The sequence below is a fragment of the Natrix helvetica genome, assembly GCF_964273705.1.
Source record: "Natrix helvetica genome assembly, chromosome: 3".
In the NCBI taxonomy this organism is placed as follows: domain Eukaryota; kingdom Metazoa; phylum Chordata; class Lepidosauria; order Squamata; family Natricidae; genus Natrix; species Natrix helvetica.
This window is the reverse complement of record NC_138549.1, coordinates 171454890-171475604: the sequence shown is the minus strand read 5'-3', so window position 1 is coordinate 171475604 and position 20715 is coordinate 171454890. Positions and strand designations below refer to the sequence as shown.

The 20715-nt window shown below is 44.3% G+C and overlaps 1 protein-coding gene across 1 annotated transcript in view; it reads left to right on the top strand.

The window, feature by feature from the left end:
• Positions 1-6258, top strand: part of MYT1 (myelin transcription factor 1) — a gene marked incomplete at its 3' end in the record, with an annotated part of 110578 nt that extends 104320 nt beyond the window's left edge. The window contains exon 22 of the mRNA XM_081949694.1: positions 6118-6258. Coding sequence (XP_081805820.1) covers positions 6118-6258 — 141 coding nt within the window. The remainder of the gene's footprint in view (positions 1-6117) is intronic.
• Between the last annotated feature and the right edge of the window lie 14457 nt (positions 6259-20715).

Here is a 20715-nt window from a genome sequence, read left to right as displayed (position 1 = left end):
GACCAGACAGTTTCAGGTTAACTCAAGATGGCTGGTAGCCCAGCTTGTAGCCAGATTTAATGGGAAAGAAGCTTAGTTGCAATGCTAGGCAGAAGGGTAGAGGAGAGGGAAGTCAGCTATGCTGGAGGCTCTTACTTTCCCATCAGGAAAATGAGGGAGAGCAAATCCAGCCCAATCCTTCCTTAATGAGGCCTCTCTCCTATGGTCTCCATAGATCAGTGTTTCTCAACCTTGGCAACTTTAAGACCCGTGGACTTCAACACCCAAAATTCCCCAGCCAGCAGGATCTTCTTTTCGTGTTTTGGGATTGTTGCTCATTAGATCTCAGAACCCAACTTAAAAGAAAACGATACAAGCTTCATCAAGAATATGCATCGAGCAAAGCTAGGAGAGGATTCAAATTTAACAGATGTTGCAGCACCCACTGGAATTCAGCAAAAAACCTTCACTTTTTCCCTCAATTTCTGTCATCTGAGCAATCTTGGCCATAAAGAGAGTACATTAGATTTAACATAACGGGGGCAAACCAGTATCCAGCTATCAAATTACTGGATAGTAATTTCCCCTCCCCCTAAGCTTCGCTGAACTAGAACAACTGAAAAGGAGTTATTAATCGCCTACTCTATTTTCCGGAAATTAATTCTATCCCGGGGCAGGCAATCATTAGTGAGGCAGAATTGATGTCTTACCTGACACCAGAGACGGACAGAAAAGGAAACGAAGGGTCCTTGGTGCTCTCTGAGCTTGGTTGTTTTCTTGCAGACGTTTCATTACCCAACTAGGTAACATCATCAGAGCTAGAAGGGAATGGGGTTTGCAGAGAGGAGGTGGTGGTGGTGGAGGAGGAGGTGGAGGAGGAGGACGATGACTGTGGGGTCCTTGGTGCTCTCTGAGCTTGGTTGTTTTCTTGCAGACATTTAATGACCCAACTAAGTAATGTTATCAGTGCTAGAAGGGAATGGGGTTTGTGAGGAGGAGGAGGAGGAGGAGGAGGAGGAGGAGGAGGAGGAGGAGGAGGAGGAGGAGGAGGAGGAGGAGGAGGAGGAGGAGGGGAACAGCTATGGGGTCCTTGGTGCTCTCTAAACTTGGTTGTTTTCTTGCAGACATTTCATGACCCACCTAGGTAACATCATCAGTGTTAGAAGGGAGGGGTGTTTGTGGAGAGGAGGAGGAGGACAGCTGGCGACAGCACGCGTACCCACAGAGAGGCTCTGCATACCACCTCTGGCATGGTTGCCATAAGTTCACCATCATAAGCCTAGGAGAATTTAAGAGCCGTTAAGAGCAAAGCCGAATAATAAATGTTCACACTGAACGCCGCAGCTACCCAGCTCCCGGTCTCCAACCAGTTACACAATGTTGTGTCTTTGAACCAGGGAGAAATGAATAACCCACCGAACGCGTATGAAATAGATACAAGCAGCAGGAGGTCGGCTACCCTCGTTAAGCACACCGTAAATAATGGCTAACGAGGTTCTCTAACCGTTAATCACAGCCCAGAGTGTGGGGACACAGATCCCGTATGCTGGCGAAGGTGGAAGGGATGGCATTTTGTCAGGAATAATTCCAGCATGCAGTGCTGGAAAAAGGAAGCATCTCTGCAGAAGATTTATGAACTAGTGTAAAAATGCCCGAAGGCGCATAGGATGTAAAACAAACAGGGCATTCGTTAAAGTATAATGAACGCTGATAGAAAAACAACACCCGAAGAACCTCAGAAAATGGAAATCGTGCATTAGATTTTCATGTGGCGATTTGGTTCCTGGTGAGGAATAAAACTTTAACAAGAGAACTAAACAGTTCACGCTTGGTGGGTCATGCCAAATTGTTCTGTAGAGATTCTCAGTCATCCAGGTCAAAGGTGCTTTTTCAGGAGGAAACTGGATTTTCTGTTGTTGTTTTTTTCATTTTTTATTATGTTTATTTTTTTTAAAAAAATGTTTTATTGTTTTTGCATTTAACAATAGTGCAGCACAGCAAAGCCTTTATGGCCATACAATCACATTATATACACATACCCTATTTTTCGGAGTATAAGACGCTCCGAAGTATAAAACACACCTAGCTTTGGGGCAGGAAAACAAGGGGGGAAAATCTGCCTCTGCCTCCCAGCAATTTGCCTCCTCGCAACAAACAGAAAACAGTACAGACAATATACACTGTTTGTAGTGTTATGTTTCAGACTCTACTTGTACAGATGCTGTTAAAATGGATGTGGCTTTCTGGAAGTAAAGTTATTCTCTGCTCTTTAAAAGAAGATGCAATAGCACGGGGCCTCTTCAGATCAAGCATTTATTTTAAAAAGCTTCTTCATTTTGTTAAGTTGTCTAGAACAATAATAAAGCAGTCTTTAAAAAATAAGTCTAATAATTTGAACATTCTATAGGCCAGTGATGGCGAACCTATGGCACGCGTGCCACAGGTGGCACGTGAAGCCATTTGTCAGGGCATGCGAGGCACTGCCCTGTCAGCTGGCCACTGTGCATGCGCGTGCTGGCCAGCTGAGTTCACCCTTTTTAAAAGCCATTTTTCGCCCTCCCCAGGCTCCAGAGACTTTATAGGAGCCTGGGGAGGGTGAAAAGAGCCTCCCCCGCGCGCCCCCCGCCCCTCCCCGAGGCCCTCCGGGGGCTTCATGAGCTTCTGTGAAGCCTCCAGAGCGCAAAAAACGGCCCTACAGTCAAACAGAAAGTTCGGGAACGGACTTCCGGTTTGCTCGGATGGTTGTTTTGACTGCTCCAGAGGCTTCAGGGAAGCCTCCTGAAGCCTTCGGAACGCTTAAAATAACCTTCCGAGCAAACCGGAAGTCTCCAGTTTGCTCGGAGGCTCTTTTTGAGCGCTTCGAAGGCATGAGGGAAGCCTCCTGATGTTCCCTGAAGCCTCCAGAGGGCGTCCGGGAGGCAGGGGAGGCTGTTTTCGCCCTCCCCAGGCTCCTATAAAGCATGTAGAAATGGGGGGAGCGCCTGTAGTGCACGCATGCGCACTGGGGGGGTCGCGCATTGCATTATGGGTGCGGCACGCCTGCACACGACCCCCCTACGCTCCTCCCACTTATGGCACGCGAGCCAAAAAAGGTTCGCCATCGCTGCTATAGGCATTTATAGTTATCTCCTTGCAACAAACAGCCTGATTAGCACAAGAAAAAAAAAATCTGCCTCTGCCTCCCAGCAATTTGGTAGGTGGGTGAGGTTACATTCAGTATATATGACACACACAAATTTTCACCCTCTTTTATGGGAGGAAAGGTGCGTCTTATACTCCGAAAAATACGGTAATTTCATCCACTATCTGTCAGCCGACTTAGTACGTTATCTATCCTCCTATCCAATTGCATTATTTACAATTTGTTCCAGTCTTGTCACCTTGTCTTATACCAATAATAAAATCTGTTCCAAACTTCCTAATATTCCAACTCCCCTTTATTTTTTAATTCTAGGGTGAGCCCATCTGCCTCCCCACAGGCCAAAAGTTTCCTAATTATGTCTAACTCCGATGGGATACTTTCTTTTTTCCAATACCGCGCATAGATTATTCGCGCCGCAGTCAATACATGGATAATTAGATAGAGCACATCTTTCTTATACCCCTCTGGTATTATGCCCAGGAGGAAAATTTCTGGTTTGAACAGAATTTCTCCAGCCATAATTGTATCATTCTCCAATATCTTTTTGCCTCATTGCATGTCCATTCTGGGTTTTTTCTTTGAAGACATTTCGCTTCTCATCCAAGAAGCTGCTTCAGCTCTAACTGGATGGTGGGGAATGGAAGGATACCATATTTTTCAGATTATAAGACGCATATAACTATAAGACACACCTACATTTAGAAGAGGAAAACAAGAAAAAAAAGAGTTTTGGCCTCTATGGACCTCATTTTTGGCCCTTTTTGGGGCCATTTTTTGACCATTTTCCAGCCTATCTTCTACCCAATTTTTTAGGCTTTTTGGCACGTTTGGGGAGCTTTTTGGCACGTTTTGGTGGGCTTTTGTGGCATGTTTTCGAGGCATTTCTTGGCCCATTTTTTAGGCTTTTTTCGGCCCATTTTTGAGGCTTTTTTCGGCCCATTTTCTTTTTGGAAAAATGGTCCAAAAAAGCCTCAAAAACGGGCCAAGAAAAGCCACAAAAACGGCCCCAAAGACCCTCAAAAACAGCCCCCAAACCCCTCAAAAACAGGCCAAGAAAAGCCTCCAAAACGGGCCTCAAAAAGCCTCAAAAATGGCCTGAAAAAAGGCCCTGCAGAGGCCAAAAAAAATGGCTGGCGGGTGGGCGGTGCTTCGGCAATATTCCTTCTATAAGACACCCAGACATTTTCAACCCCTTCTGGGAGACAAAAAGATGCATCTTATAGTCCAAAAATTACGGTGGATATATTCCTTCTCATCTTGGATGAGAAGCAAAACGTCTTCAAAGAAAAAAAACAAGGAAGTCCAGTTGCCTCCTGAAAAAGCGCCTTTGGGACCAGACATTTATCAGGATTTTGAGTTGGGTTTCTGTAATGTAGCCGAAAACACACGAACAATCCCCCGTTTGAAACTAAGCAGGAAGAGCCAAAGGTTAACCCAGAACATAGAATAATAGCATTGGAAGGGACCTCGATGGGCTTCTAGTCCAACCTCCAGTCCCCTAATCATCTTTGCGAATTAAGGGACGGGAGGCTAAAACAGCTAAAGAACCGTTGATGGAATTGAGCCTGTCGAGTTCTGTGATGGTGAACCTATGGCACCTTTGCCAGAAGGGGCGCATGGAGCCATGTCGCCTGGCACGAGTGGCATCACCTGTTCCTCTTCCAGGTTTCCGGCATGCATGCACGTGCAACGATCAGCTGGCCTTCATGCATGAAGCAGTGCCGGAAACTGGAAGAGCTGGTCTTGTTTTCCGGCATGAGCTGCCCGCCGGCCAGCTGATCGCTGCACGCATATGCACGCCTGCAACTGGAAGACTAGCCTGCCAGCGTGCATGTGCGCACTGGAAAGCGGAAGTGCATTTTCCGGCGTGCGCATATCCCCTGGACAGCTCTTCTTCCGGGTTGTGTATGTGCACACACAGTCCGAGTGCCAAAAAGATTTGCCATCTCTGGTCTAATTTAATGAAAAGAAGGCCTAGAGGTGAACCTGATTGGTCATATTGGGGGGGGGGGGGTCAGCTATGGGAGGTAGTTAAGGGAGAGAAAAATTGAACTTAAGGATTTTGGTGTGCGATGCTCACTTCTGGCTATGCATTGCTGCAATACCCTTCACTTCTAATAAAATTGTACCTTTCTCAACAAAAGGAGCCAAGGATCCTTTCTATTTAGAGGTTTAGGGGTGGCAAGTCAGACATGAAGAGATTGGGTGGCCATTTGTCTGAAACAGCAATAGCACTAGACTAGTACTTAAGACTTATATACCGCTTCATGCTGCTTGACAGCCCTCTCTAAGCGGCTTACATAGTCAGCCTATTGCCCTCTAACAATCTGGGTCGTCATTTTATCCACCTCGGAAGGATGGAAGGTTGAGTCAACCTTGAGCCGGTTGGGTTCGAACTCAAGGCAGTGGGCAGTTTGCCTGCAATGCTGCATTCTAATGGGAGGGAGGGAGGGAGGGAGGGAGGGAGGGAAGGAAGGAAGGAAGGAAGGAAGGAAGGAAGGAAGGAAGGAAGGAAGGAAGGAAGGAAGGAAGGAAGGAAGGAAGGAAGGAAGATATCAATAGCACTTAGACATATACCGCTTCACGGTGCTTTACAGCCCTCTCTAAGCAGTTTACAGAGTGAGCCTCTTGCACCCAACAATCTGGGTCCTCATTTTACCAACCTCGGAAGGATGGAAGGCTGAGTCAACCTTGAGCCGGTCAGGATCAAACTCCTGGCAATGGGCAGAGTCAACCTGCAATACTGCATTCTAATCACTGCTCCACCATGCCTGCTGGTGGTATGGAATGGTGTGGGGTCTCCCGCTTGAGCAGGGTGGTGGGGTTGGATTAGAAGACTTCCAAGGTCCCTTCCGACCCTGTTATTCTCTTATTCTTTCTGAATTTAAGACGCCTTTATGAGTCTTCATGATTATGACTTTCCTGTTTCCCGGTTAGGATTTACGCTGATGGTAATTTGTGCTTCTTTCTGTTTGTCTGTTTGTTTTGGAATCCAGGAGCCAATCAGTGAGCAGAACTTTGATGCCTACGTCAACACTCTTACTGACATGTATACCAATCAAGAATGCTACCAGAATCCTGAAAACAAGGATCTCCTGGAAAGCATCAAACAGGCCATTAAAGGAATTCAGGTCTAATAGGTAGGACGAGGGGAAAAAAAGAAAGAGAATGTGAGAGAGAGAGAGAGAGAGAGAGAGAGAGAGAAAGAAAGAAGACGTTAGGCTATCGGGAAGACTTTAGAAGACCTTCACTCAGGTTTATTTGTTGAATGAATGAATCAAAGGACCAAAACTTAACCAAGAGGCCATTCACAAAAAGAAGAAATGAACTCGTTTTTGTTTCTGTTTCGTTTTGTTTCGTTGACTGGACCGCATCACTTTGGCAAACAGTGGGAACTCTTGTTTTATTTTTGGCGGTAGATTCAAAGCTGGATCTTGGACAGAGGTAGAGAGGTTGGCTCTCAATTCCTACACTTCACAACGCAGTTATTCCAATATGTAGAATGTTCAAAAAACAGGGATTTTTCTCTCCGTCCATCCCAGGAAGTTCCCAGGTGTTGCTTTTGGTCACGTCTCAAGATAACCCGTCCATTCTACATCGTCGTCTGTTGCTCAGGAGATGCTGGAACTGCGGTCCTTCCCTCCGTCGAAATCTTGGCTTGGGTTGTCCCAAACGGGCTTTTTCAAGAGGCAACTGGACTTCCTTGTTTTTCTTTGTATAGAATATAGAATAACAGAGTTGGAAGGGACCTTGGAGGTCTTCTAGTCCAACCCCCTGCTTAGGCAGGAAACTTTGCACCACTTCAGGCGAATGGTTATCTAATATCTTCTTTGAAATGTTGGAGCATTCACAACTTCTGGAGGCAAAACTGATTAATTGTTCCAACTGTGAGGAAATTTCTCCTCAGTTCTAAGTTGCTTCTCTCCTTGATTAGTTTCCACCCATTGCTTCTTGTCCTGCCTTCAGGTGCTTTGGAGAATAGCTTGACTCCCTCTTTGGGACAGCCGCTGAGATATTGGAAGACTGCTATCATGTCTCCCCTAGTCCTTCTTTTCATTAAACTAGACATACCCAGTTCCTTATAGGGACACAGTGGCTCGGTTGCTAAGGCGCTGAGCTTGACGATCAGAAAGTGCAGCAGTTTGGCGGTTCGAATCCCTAGCACCGCGTAACTGAGTGACCTCCAGTTACTTGTCCCAACTTCTCCCAACCGAGCAATTCGAAAGCATGTAAAAATGCAAATAGAAAAATAGGAACCACTTTTGGTGGGAAGGTAACAGTGTTCCGTGCGCCTTTGGCATTTAGTCATGCTGGCCACATGACCACGGAGACGTCTTCGGACAGTGCTTGCTCTTTGGCTTCGAAACAGAGATGAGCACCGCCCCCTAGAGTCAGGAACGACGACCACATATGTGCGAGGGGAACCTAGACCTTTACCTTACCCAGTTCCTGCAAGCGTTCTTCATATGTTTTAGCCTCCAGTCTCCTAATCCTCTTTGTTGCTCTTCTCTGCACTCTTTCTAGAGTCTCCACATCTTTTCTACATCTTTTCATTTGAAGACGTTTCGCTTCTCATCCAAGAAGCTTCTTCAGCTCTGAGCAAGTCCAGTTGCCTCTTGAAAAAGTACTTTGGGGAACAACCATGACCTGGATGACTTGAGAATCTCCGTAGACACTGGGCTAGGATTCTGACTCAACGAAGGAGTCCCAAAGCCGCTGGACAATGAGAACTCCCAAAAGTATTACAGAGTCACGTTTATTTTTTATTTTCAAAAAAAAAAAAAAAAAGCAGCAGCTCCGGATCTCTAGCGGAAAACGCAACAGGAAACGGAAAAAAAAAACAAAAACAAAAGCAAAGGTTCTCAGGGAAGCTTTTTGGAGTTTGCAACTACAGTATTCCTTTGTCTGTCTTTTTTTTTAATTTTTTTTTTTTTTAAAAAAATAGAGATTAACGAACAGACCAATCTGGGGATGTTTTATAGGGGAGAATTCTTAAGTGTGTTATTGTGGTCCAATGGCCCGTCAAGTTTTGGAAAGTCGTTTTTCGCTGACCGCTCTGGTCCTGTTCATCGTCGTGGTTATCATCCATCAGTAGCACTGCAGACATCGATGCCAGAGACGTATTTCAGGCATGACTAGGAACAAATGGGCTAGGCCAGGGGTCGGCAACCTGCGGCTCTGGAGCCGCATGTGGCTCTTTCATCCCTCTGCTGTGGCTCCCGCTTGCCAGTCGTCTCCACAATTGATAGGGCTTTTGGTTACGACAGGTTGAGGAAAAAGGACGCCACGCTAGGAGGAGACTCTACGGACTTCCGGTCGCCTCCAGAATTGAATAGGGGGCTTCTGGGTTAGGACCTTTGTGGCTCTTTGAGTGTTTAAGGTTGCCGACCCCTGGGCTAGGCTACTAGTTACCCTTCCCTCTGGGCTTTGGGTTGAAGCATTCATGGCAATGCTTATTGGTTCTCAGCTTTGTTTTCTACATTATTATTATTATTTTTCTGTGTTTCACGAAAACATGGGGGCTGTCCTTCAAGAAATGTTGGGTAAAGCTCTTCCAAAGAACCACTTTGATTCGGTTTTGGGGTTCTCCCTCCAGGATATGTAAGTCCACCTGTGCACTTAAAAGAATTCCAAGGAAGTGAATGTCTCTTGCGAAGCAAATTGATTCAGCACCCCCTAAATGCAAGGAGATACGGTTAGATTTTGGTTTTTTTTTCCAGAGGGAGATAGGAGAGGTCGGAAAGAGGACACGGAGAGCGGTGGGATTCAGCCAGTTCGCACCTATTCGGGTTGTTAACTTTTTAAGCAGTTCAGAGAACCGGTTGTTGGAAGAAATCTTATTTTCTTTTTTTCCACTTTGCAGGGCTAATCCTGTAAGAAAGGCAGGAAGGAAACATTCTGGTGTTTCTAGCCTAATCTGTATTGCCCTGCTTACAGAAACTGCCTCTCCGGTTAAACCTTGTTACATTGTAACAGCTAAGACGGAGCGCCCAACAACCTGAGTGACGTTGAGTTGGCTACGCCCACCCGGTCACATGACCACTGAGCCACGCCTACCTATGCGGACCATTAGGGCAGAGAACCGGTTGTTAAATTATTTGAATCCCACCACTGGAGACAGACTATGGTTTGTCCACCCCTTATCAAGAGAACAAATCCTTAGTTTGAACCCAGCCGTGCTAACGAGAAGGATCTGCATGGGGCACTGAAACAAACAAAAGGTCAAAAAAATGATGATATTTATAGAGTTAATTACCAAGCACATCTGCATTGTATTAAAGTAACCGAAATATCTGTACAATCCCCAAGGCTGGTCACGACGTTTGAGCACCCCTCAATGTTTAGAAATTGAAAGCTGAAAAATTTGACACGCCATACCAAGTACTGTAGTCCTCGACCTACGACCACAAATCAGCCCAAAATTTCCTTAGCAGTTGCTAAGTGAGTTTTGTCCTTCTTTACGAGTTTTTGTTTTACGAGTTTTGTTTTTTTTGCCAAAGTTATCAAGCTAAGTGTTGCAGTTGTTAAACGGATCCGCGCAGTTGTTAAGTGAATCGGGCTCCCCCCAGACGCCGGCTAGGAAGGTTTGCAAAGGCTGTTCACACGACACCAGGACAATGCAACCGTCATAAATGCATAGTTCCCAAAATTTGATGGTGTGTCTGTACTGGTCTTAAGTGTGAAAACTGGTTATAAGTCTTCTTCTTTTTTCCAGAGCCGTAGTAACTTTGGTCACTAAATGAATGGTTGTAAGTCGAGGACTGCTTGTAATTGGCTAGAGGGAAATCACTGCCCATTTTGAGATACCTAAAGCATGAAATAACAGGTGTGGAGAAAGCCAGAAGAAGGCAGGGGAATCTTCTCTACAACTTGCAGTTGTCTCCTGAGAGAGATACTTCTCACGCTTGATGAATTGTGGGTCTCAGCAAATCCAAAAGACACACAATTCTGGCTTTTGGGTTAGATACGATTTGAAGAAGAAAGTATTGGCTACTTCATAAGATAGCAATAGCACTTAGACTTATATACCACTTCATAATGCTTTTTACAGCCCTCTCTAAGCTGTTTACAGAGTCAGCCTCTTTCCCCCAACAATCTGGGTCCTCATTTGACCCACCTTGGAAGGATGGAAGGCTGAGCCAACCTTGAACTGGTCAGAATCGAACTGCCGAACTGCGAGCAGCCAGTAATCAGCAGAAGTAGCCTGCAGCACTGCATTCTAACCACTGCGGCTCGAGATTCTTTTCACTGCGCTTAAATCTCCTTTTTTTTTCTTGGCAATTGTGTGGTTTTAAAAGCTAATTCTCCCCTCCCATCCGAGCTTCTAAGTTGCAATCCTCAATTCACTCCTAGTTAGTCCTCGACTTATATCCGTCATGGATATCCCCAAATTTCTGTTGCTAAGGAAGACAGCGGTTAGGTGAGTTTGGGCCCCATTTGACCACCTTTCTTGCCACCGTTGTTAAGCTGTTCAGTTCGTCACACGGTCGTAAAAGTGAATCTGGCTTCCCCGTTGACTTTGCTTGTCAGAAGGTCGCAAAAAAAAAAAAAAGGAGATGACTGGTCACTAAACAAACGGTTGTAAGTCAAGGACTACCTGTAATTCACCCACCACCACCACTTCCACCATGAACCTTTCTAAATTGATAAAACCCTCAATTCACACACAGGACCAGCAGCAATTTTGAAATCAGGGACGCCCCTTCCGAAATCCCAATCCCGCACAGGATTGTGCCGTAATTCTGATCTCTAGACTAGTTGGGATAGTTTTGGAGAGGTGCCTCGCAGAAACACACACACACACCAACAAAATCCTGCCCTTTTGTATGGAACAACTAGCCGATAACCCGGCATTGCCCAGGTATTTATTTATAGGGGGGGAGACTGTCCGGACCAAACGTAATTTCTAATATTGGATTTTCCCCCTTACCAGAGGGAGCTCCCTTGTGGAGTACTCCTGCACAGTAGAAGCCATTTTGTGGCAGTACAGTAGAAGCCATTTTACGGCAGTACAGTAGAAACCATTTGAAGGCACAACAGGCTGTATCTTAACAGAACACACACCTCGAGGGGTTTTAGGGGTGTCTTACCCAAACAGTATTTGTTTCCAGAGAGTAAGCCATCTGTGCACTAAGTTTGTTTGAAATTGCTTGAGGCATTCCAGAGTTATGCTGGAACATACGCACACACAGAACCATTTATATATAGAGAGATGACAAAACACCTTCTTTCTGTGGGGAAAAGGATTGAGTTCCTGAGACCCCCAGGGTTGTTGGTGCATGCAGGTTTTATTGGGTTTGGGGTTTTTTTTTTTTGCAGATATGGTCTTTCACATCACATCAGAGAGCTGTGCCAGACATTTCATTACCCAACTAGGTAACATCATCAGTGCTAGAAAGGAGCAAAGAGTGCAGAGAGGAGGAAGGAGGAGAGGAAGTGAAGGACTGTGGGGTCCTTGGTGGTCTCTGAGTTTGGTTGTTTTCTTGCAGACATTTCATGACCCAACTAAGTAACATCATCCATGCTAGATGGGAATGGAGCTTGTAGAGGTGGAGAAGGGAGACTATGAGGTCTTTGGTGCTCTCTGAGCTTGGTAGTTTTCTTGCAGACGTTTAATTACCAAACTAGGTAACATCATCCGTGCTAGAAAGGAATGGAGCTTGCAGAGGAGGAGGAGGGAGACTGTGAGGCCTTTGGTGCTCTCTGAGCTTGGTAGTTTTCCTGCAGACGTTTAATTACCAAACTAGGTAACATCATCAGTAAGTTATTTGCACGGTGCAAATTAGTTTCCTTCCCCGTTCCTCTGATGGTCTTTGTTCTCACAGAGGCCCAGAGGAGGAAATGCATTCATAATGCATAAATCATAATTTGGATTGCCCGGTGAGGTTTTTATTCACGTTGAGAATCTGACTGGAACCGGGAGTCCCTCCCTCCAAAGCTTCAGCGTGAGAATGCCTTAAAAGCTGTAGTTCTCAACCCACTAAGGGTATAATAAGCTAAAGCAGGGGTGTCCAAACTTGGCAACTTTAAGACTTGTGGATTTCAACTCCCAGAATTCCCCAGCCAGCTCTGCTGGCTGGGGAATTCTGGGAGTTGAAGTCCACAAGTCTTAAAGTTGCCAAGTTTGGACACCCCTGAGCTAAAGTATTCTGATGCCAAGGAGAAGGTACCATTATGAAGATGGAGACCGGAAGGGAACACACACACACACAGATGGGCGACTTTACCAAAGGCCGAACGGTTGTAGGCGGCTCCTGAAGTCACTCATCTGAGGATAAACCAGCTGTTGCGCTAAATAGGGCAATGAACATTTACCCTTGGCTTACAACCTGTAGCAAGCGCGAAAAGCAAATGAAATAAAGGGAAATGCGATCGAGGTGAAGTATTAATATGGTATTCTGTGTGTAAATAAAGTCGAAGGGGATGGTACAGCTCATTTTAGTACTTAAAAATAGAGAAATTGCACTTCCTTTAAAAACAATTGAAGGATTTTTTTTTGGGGGGGGGGAAAGTAGCTAGTTGAAAAATACTGTAAATTATTTAAGAGTGCACTCATTGTCCATACTCCGAGCGGTGGACAGCCCTGAGGTTCCTCCGTTGTGTTTTGTTCATATATAACTAGCTACATACAGGTAGTCCTCGACTTTCGACCGCAGTGAGGAGCAGAATTTCTCTTATTAAGCAAGGCAGTTGTTAAAGTGAGTCTTGCCCAATTTTTTCTTGCCACAGTTGTGAAACAAGTCACTGCAGTAAATCAGGCAGTCATTAAGCGAATCTGGCTTCCCCTATTGACTTTGCTTGCCAGAAGGGAGCAAAATTAGGAAGGTCGTAAATCCGGATTTCATGACCCCGGGACGCTTCACGTGCCAGTTCCACTAAAAGGACTCAAAATTTTGATCATGTGACCATGAGAACGCTGTGTTCGGTTGTAAGTATGAGGACCACTTGTAAGTCATTTGTCAGTGCCATTGTGACATTGGACGGTCACTAAACGAATGGTTGCAAGCCGAGGATTACCTGTACAAGTCGTCCTCGACTTAACAACGGTTCGTTTAGTGACCGTTCTAAGTTACAACGGCGCTGCAAAAAACGAGTCATCCCCATTTCTCACACTTATGACCATTGCATCATCCCCTTGGTCATGCGATTTACACTGAGATACTTGACAACTGGTTCATATTTATGACAGCTGCCGCGTCCCGGGATCACGTGATCGCCTTTTGCGACCTTCTGATCAACAAAAGTCAAACGGAACGCCAGATTCACTTAGCAACGGGGTTACTAACCTAACATACGCAATAGTCCACTTAGCAAATGTGACAAGAAAAGTTGCAAAACAGGGGCCGAAATTCACTTCACAAATTTTCTCACTTAGCAACATAAATCTTGGGCTCAATTGTGGTCGTAAGGCGAGGACTACCTGCAGTTTTCCTACCTGTGTGCTACGAGGGGCTAGGTGGACTCTGGAGGGGCAGTCAAGCATCCGTGACATAGTTTCCATTCTCCGCACCCTTTTTCTCTACTTTTCAAACGGTGTCTGTAGATTTTGTTAAAGTACTAATCAAACATTAAATCTGATTCCATTGCAAATGGTGCTTTTAAGGCAGGCTGCTCATCTGAGTATTGAATTCACCAATAACTATGTCTGCAAGCATCCTAATTTGGGAGGAGATATATATAATTATATTTGCAACAACTTATGTTGAAGAGGGTTTTTTTTTTTTTTTTGGCTATTTATTGAAATGTTTATTTATTAAATTTATACTTCGTTTAAAGCTGGATATCACATCAAGAGGAAAAGGGGAAAAAAGGCAGATGATAATAATAATAATAATAATTCCTGGAAGAAAATACAACTTTTTGATCAATAAAACCATATTCCCTCTAAGTAAGAAAAAAAAAATCTAACTTTTGCGTGTAATTTTGATGCAACCAAGTTATTTTCTATATATTTTTGTTATTTATTCTTTTACCAATGGGGAATTTTTTTAAAGATATTTTATAACTGAAGTGCTTTTTTAAGAAAAAGATTTTTGTTTTGATTTTTTCTTTTGCGTGGGGACAAAATGCAGAGAGAAAGAGAGAGAGAGAGAGAAAGAAAAAAATTAACTCCTTTTTGTTGTTTGTTTTGTGTTCTTATTTTTATTTTTTGGTCTCGGCGTTCCTATTGTTTCAGGCACTGATAATGATAAAAAAAATTTAAAACCCTGTCATTTCTTATTTATTTAATATTTAAATTAAACAAAAAAAATTGATCTGTGCTCTTGTATATTTATTTTGTCATGTTTGTGTGTTGGTTATGTGATGGCTGAGTAATTGTTTATGTGAAGGAATACTCTTCCTATTTAAATAATAAAGAATCACATTGGAAAAAAAAAACATGAACTGGAGACTGTATGTTCTTCTATGGATTTTATTTTTTTTTTAAAAGAAAAAGAAACAACGGGTGCATTGTTTAAAATAACCCCCATTTGTTTTTGAGAGTTAAGTGTGAATGCCATAGGCCTCGATTTATGACCAATTGTTTAGCAACTGTTCAAAACTATGAACTACATGGAAAAGATGGGAGTTATGACCCAGTTTAGAAGTTCTGATGATCGCGCTCCCCCCACTGGTCATGTGACCAAATTCCAGACACTTGTCAACATGGCTTCCATTTGCAGTGTCCTGTGTCATATGACCACATTTTTTTGAAGGATGGTTTTGCCAAAAAGTGGACGTTTTTTCCAGTTTTTGACAAAACAGCAGCGTAACAAACAATGAGTTCGTTTAGCAAACACAGCATTTCTTTAAGGACCATGTTGCTCATTTAACAACCGCGGTGCTTGTTTAACAACCAATATATTCATTTATCGAGCATGGTGCTCACTTAACAACCACTGCCCCCCCCCCAAAAAAAGCCGTAAAATCGGGTTGGTCACATCGTACAACTGTGATGGGCAGGCTCCATTATGGTCGTATATGGAGAATCACCTGTACACTAATATGCACATGAAACATGGAAGTAGTTAGGGAACATGGAGGTAGTAAGCAGAGATGCCGCCTGAGAGATCGAAACAATCAAGATGGCAGCCACAACATACCGCCATCTTGAGTTTTGGGATTTCTCCCCTACGGCCACCCATGTCCAGTTTTTTCAGAAAATAAACACATTGCAAATATCAACACAGTTCTAGGCTGCATAAACAGAGGGATAGAATCAAGATCACGTGAAGTGTTAATACCACTTTATAATGCCTTGGTAAGGCCACACTTGGAATACGGCATTCAGTTTTGGTCGCCACGATGTAGAAAAAATGTGGAGACTCTAGAAAGAGTGCAGAGAAGAGCAACAAAGAGGATTAGGGGACTGGAGACTAAAACATATGAAGAAGGGTTGCAGGAACTGGATATGTCTCGTTTAATGAAAAGAAGGACTAGGGGAGGCATGATAACAGTGTTCCAATATCTCAGGGGTTGCCACAAAGAAGAGGGAGTCAAGCTATTCTCCAAGGCACCTGAGGGTAGAACAAGAAGCAATGGGTGGAAACTAATCAAGTAGAGAAACAACTTAGAACTGAGGAGAAATTTCCTGACAGTTAGAACAATGAATCAGTGGAACAGAAATTGCCTCCAGAAGTTGTGAATGCCCCAACACTGGAAGTCTTTAAGAAGATGTTGGATAGCCATTTGTCTGAAACGGTATAGGGTTTCCTGCCTAGGCAGGGGGTTGGACTAGAAGACCTCCAAGGTCCCTTCCAACTCTGCTATTGTATTGTATTGTATCCAGAGATCCGTGGACATCAAATTCTGATTCCTCCTTGGGGAAAAGAAAGAGAAAAATCAGGAATGGCGTGAGGACAAAACCTTTCGCAATGCTAAAAAGGAACTTTTTCCCACCAGCACGTTTCATTCATTCATCATTCAATGACGACGATGTGTTGGCTCGTTGATCTTTGGCTACTCTAAGTCATAGTAGTTGCATGGACTACAGGCAGTCCTCAACTTATGACCACAATTGAGACTAAAATTTCCATTGGCAAGCGAGACAATTGTTAAGTGATGAGTGAATTTTGCTCCATTTTTACGAACTTCCTCCCCACAGCTGTCAACTGAAACACTGCAGTTGTTAAGTGAAAAACACGGTTGTTAAGTGAATCTGGCTTCCCCGTTGATTTTTCTTGTCAGGAGATTGCAAAAGAGTGGTCGCATCAGAGGTGGGATTTACTTACCCTCCCTACCGGACCGCAAATGTGAGCGCACATGCCCCATCTGCGCATGCAACACCGCCTTCTGCGCATGCACAGTGCTCGTGCATTACGTCGGTGGGCGGGTGGATCCTCCTGCAGCTGTCACTACCGGTTTGCCCAAACCAGAGAGAACCGGCTTAATCCCACCTCTAGGTCACATGACCACAGAACTGTCATAAATGCATGCCAGTTGCCAAGAGTACAAATTTCCATCCCATGATCCCAGGGATGCTGCAATAAGTCGCTCGTGTCATGTCCCTTTTTTTCCATGCTGTTGTTAACTGTACTACCACTAAACAAATGGTTGTAACTCAAGGATTACTTGTGTTGCAGAAGTTCACGGATGCAATATATCAACATGTTAACATAACACACATTTCACCTGCTCGATTAAAAGCCGAGTAACTTCTCTGCACATTATAATAAATCTGGTGAACGTTTAATGTTGGCTACATTTTAAAATCTTAATAAATCCTCTGCACCTGACCGGAACTAGATGATGGGGGGGGGGGGATAATGTCAGTGTTCCAAATATCATCCAGAAATAAATCAGAGTCCAAGGCAGAGCTATCCTTAAACTTCCAATTTAATAAGACAGACATGTTGGCACAACTGTGGAAGTCCCAAATCGGAAAGCTTACTCGGATTCCCACCCAGTTGAAAGTTACAATACAATACAATAGTAGAGTTGGAAGGGACCTTGGAGGCCTTCTAGTCCAACCCCCTGCCTAGGCAGGAAACCCTATACCATTTCAGACAAATGGCTATCCAACATCTTCTTAAAGACTTCCAGTGTTGGGGCATTCACAACTTCTGGAGGCAAGCTGTTCCACTGATTAATTGTTCTGTCAGGAAATTTCTCCTCAGTTCTAAGTTGCTTCTCTCCTTGATTAGTTTCCACCCATTGCTTCTTGTTCTACCCTCAGGTGCTTTGGAGAATAGTTTGACTCCCTCTTCTTTGTGGCAACCCCTGAGATTGCCCCCCCACCCTTGTGGGTGTGGGGGGCAAAGTTCAAAACCTTGCCCCCCACACCCACAAGTCCATCACATGGTCCAATCTTCCTCTGCCACGCTGGCATTTCCACCCATCCAGTTCCGGTCAGGTGCAGAGGTGCAGAGACAAAAGATGACCTTGGGCTTCTGGAAAAGAATGTTCTATTATGACAACAACACATTCTACAATTCTACTCCTTACTATTCCCCCTCCTAATTCCCCCACTAATGAAACACCATAGTAAAATAAGAGAGAGTGTGGCAGGCCAAAGATCCTAAAAGGAATATAACTGCAGGCCTGACACTCTGCAAATTCAGCCAGTTAGATTAGTGCGCAGCTCAGCATGAAAGTGAGTTTATCAGGCAGATAATAAATTTTGTTGCGTGACGGCAGCCTTGTGGCTCATTGGCAGAGACAAAAGATGGAGGATGAGAAGGGACACAGAATCCCACTTTCTCTATTCCTTCTGGTTCTTGTCTTTTGATTTTCAAAGTCTGAGTTTGAGAAGTGATAAGGCTTGAGCAAGAGATTGGACTAGAAGACCTCCAAGGTCCCTTCCAACTCTGTTATTCTGTTATGGGGATACAGTGTCATTCAAGTGCTATCCTTTGTTATTTATTTATTGATGTTTATTTATATCCCACCTTTATTATTTCTAAAAATGCAAATGCAAATACCTCAAGTTAGTGAACATATCCAATATAAATTCCTCCTCCTATTATTTCCAGGACAACAACCCTGTGAGGTGGATTGGTCTGAGAGAGAGTGACTGGTCCAAGTTTATCCAGTCGGCTTAAAGGTGGGACTAGAATTCACAGTCTCCTGGTGATTGGCCCAAAGTCACCCAGCCAGTTTTCATACCTAAGGAAGAACTAGAACTCACTGTCTCCTGGTGATCGGTCCAAAGCCACTCAACTGGCTTTCATGCCTAAGGTGGGACTAGAACTCACAGTCTCCTGGTGATTGGCCCAAAGTCAACCAGCTGGCTCTCATGCCTAAACTGGGACTAGAACGCACAGTCTCCCACTTGATAGCCTGATGTCTTAAGCATTAAACCAAACTGGTCTTTGAACTTTGAACATTGGCTGTGTCCATACATTACATTTAACCAGATCAATTAAAGATCTAGGGACTACTGAAACACACAAAGTTGTATGCTTATAAAAGGTAGGCTTGGGTAGAGGGCAGGTGACAGAGCTCCATTAGCAATTCCTTTGCATTTGATTTCCCACAAAAATGGGAGTGGTTTGGTAAACCTCTGGTTTTATTTATTTATTATGCACTTATATGGCTGCCCAACTGAAATGACAAGTTAAGGACCGATCAACAAGAGATTCAACCTAGAAATAAGGAGACATTTTCTGACAGCGAGAGCCATCAACCAATGGAACAGGAATTGCCTTCAGAAGTTCTGGAAGCTTTCAAGAAGAGACTGGACTGCCATCTGTCAGAAATTGTGTAGGGCAGTGGGTGTCAAACTCACGTCATCACGGCGGCATCACGTGACGTACCGGTACGCATCCGGCCCACTAGCCGCGAGTTTGACAGCCCTGGTGTAGGGTCTCTCGCTTAGGAGAGAGGTTTGCTAGATGACCTACAAGGTCCCTTCCAACTCTGTTCATCTGTCTAATCTAAACTTTTCTAGTCCTCTTTGAACATGCCTGTGGCCTGCTAATTAACCAAAACCAACCAATTACTTCTGCTATAAATCCTACCCCACAGAAGATCCTTATTTTAGGCTCAGATACATCAATTCAAAACTTCTGGGTCTTTCCCCTTGTGTTGATTTTGCCCCAATGTACCTGGAACTAGGCATTTGATCGGTGGAATGTATGGCCTGGATTAACACCTTTAAATGGTGGTTTCGGGTGCTTTTTCTGGCAGTTCCTGGCAGCTACTTCTCCCTGGCGTTTGCGGACTCCCATATTTCTCGCTGGGAGAAAGAGCTGCTAGGTTTTACGGAGGATGCCTTGGGAAACTACGGCCTTAAGGACGCCCAATTTAGGATAGTCCAACGGCTTGTGGACATTGATTTACAATATCTACGAGCCAGAGCCAATAAAACTTGCTCCCCCCTGACTCTCAACCAAGTTAATAACTATGGATTGAGGATGGCTTCCTATTTTTATACCCTAACCATTCCCAAGTATAGAAGAGCTTTTTCCCTAGCTCGCTTCAATGTCTTGCCCTCAGCACTTCTGGATGGTCGTTTTAAGAGGCTCTCGATTAACGAGTGGCTATGCCAGGGGTGGGTTCCTGCCAGTTCTAACCTCTTCTATAGAAGAGGTTCCACAAATCTACAGTGCCGTTTAGAACCGGTTCCAGCTCCCTCCCCCCCGCCCGTCCGCACATCATCAAGATGAAGAGCGAGAGGAGGAATTCTGGGAGTTGAAGTCCACAAGTCTTAAAGCTGTCAGGTTTGAACACCCCTGGAGTTTTCTTTTCTAAAGGGTTAGTGGTGCGAGGGTCTTGTAACTTGACAGCTTTAAGACTTGCGTGCTTCAAATGCCAGAGTTTCTGAGCCACCATTTTGGTTGCTAAGCAAGAGCGTTGCTAAGTAAGTTTCACCACATTTTACAAGTTGGCCACGCCCACCAGTCACATGGCTGACAAGCCACTCCCACACAGTTGCATGGCTAGCAAGCCACTCCCACAGTCACATGGCTGAGAAGCCACTCCCACAAAGCAGGCCACACCCACAGAAGAGGTTCTTAAAAATTTTGAAACCCACCACTGGGCTATGCCCTTGTGACAGAGCCGAGGTTGAAACTGTGGAGCACGTCCTTCTATTTTGTCCCATGTATAACGCAGACAGATCCAAGTTCCTGTCTCTTCTTGAAATCGTCCCTTCTAGACCTAATGGCTGTAATTTGTTTGTATATTGCCTTGGAGATGGCTCCTCATACATCACCTCTCCGGTTTCCAATTTTTTCTTAAGAGCTGTAACCATTAGAGCAAAACGCTGTAACTTTCCTTAGTTAACCTTCTGGTGACTGATTGCTATGATGCTATGATCAATTCTCTTGTGTCTCTTTGTAGTACTTGTGTTTTGGTCTGTGACCGTAAATAAATTTTATTATTAGATACATCCGTTCAAGAGAACAGCCAGGTTAAGTCCTTCTCAGTGTCAGGTTTCCGAAACATGCCCTAATTGATTCACGAGCCTCGAACCAAGTTTCAAAAGAAAACCAGTCATTTATTAGGAGCACCATTTTGGCAATATCCTATTGCAGGCAGATCTGATCTCATTTTAATTATGGCTGAATTTACCCTTGTTCCTTCCCTCCCCTCAGTCTGTATCATAAATCACATTCTCCAATGAGGTGCATCCCTCACAAGCCTGCTGTAGTAATCTGAGATCCAATTCTAGC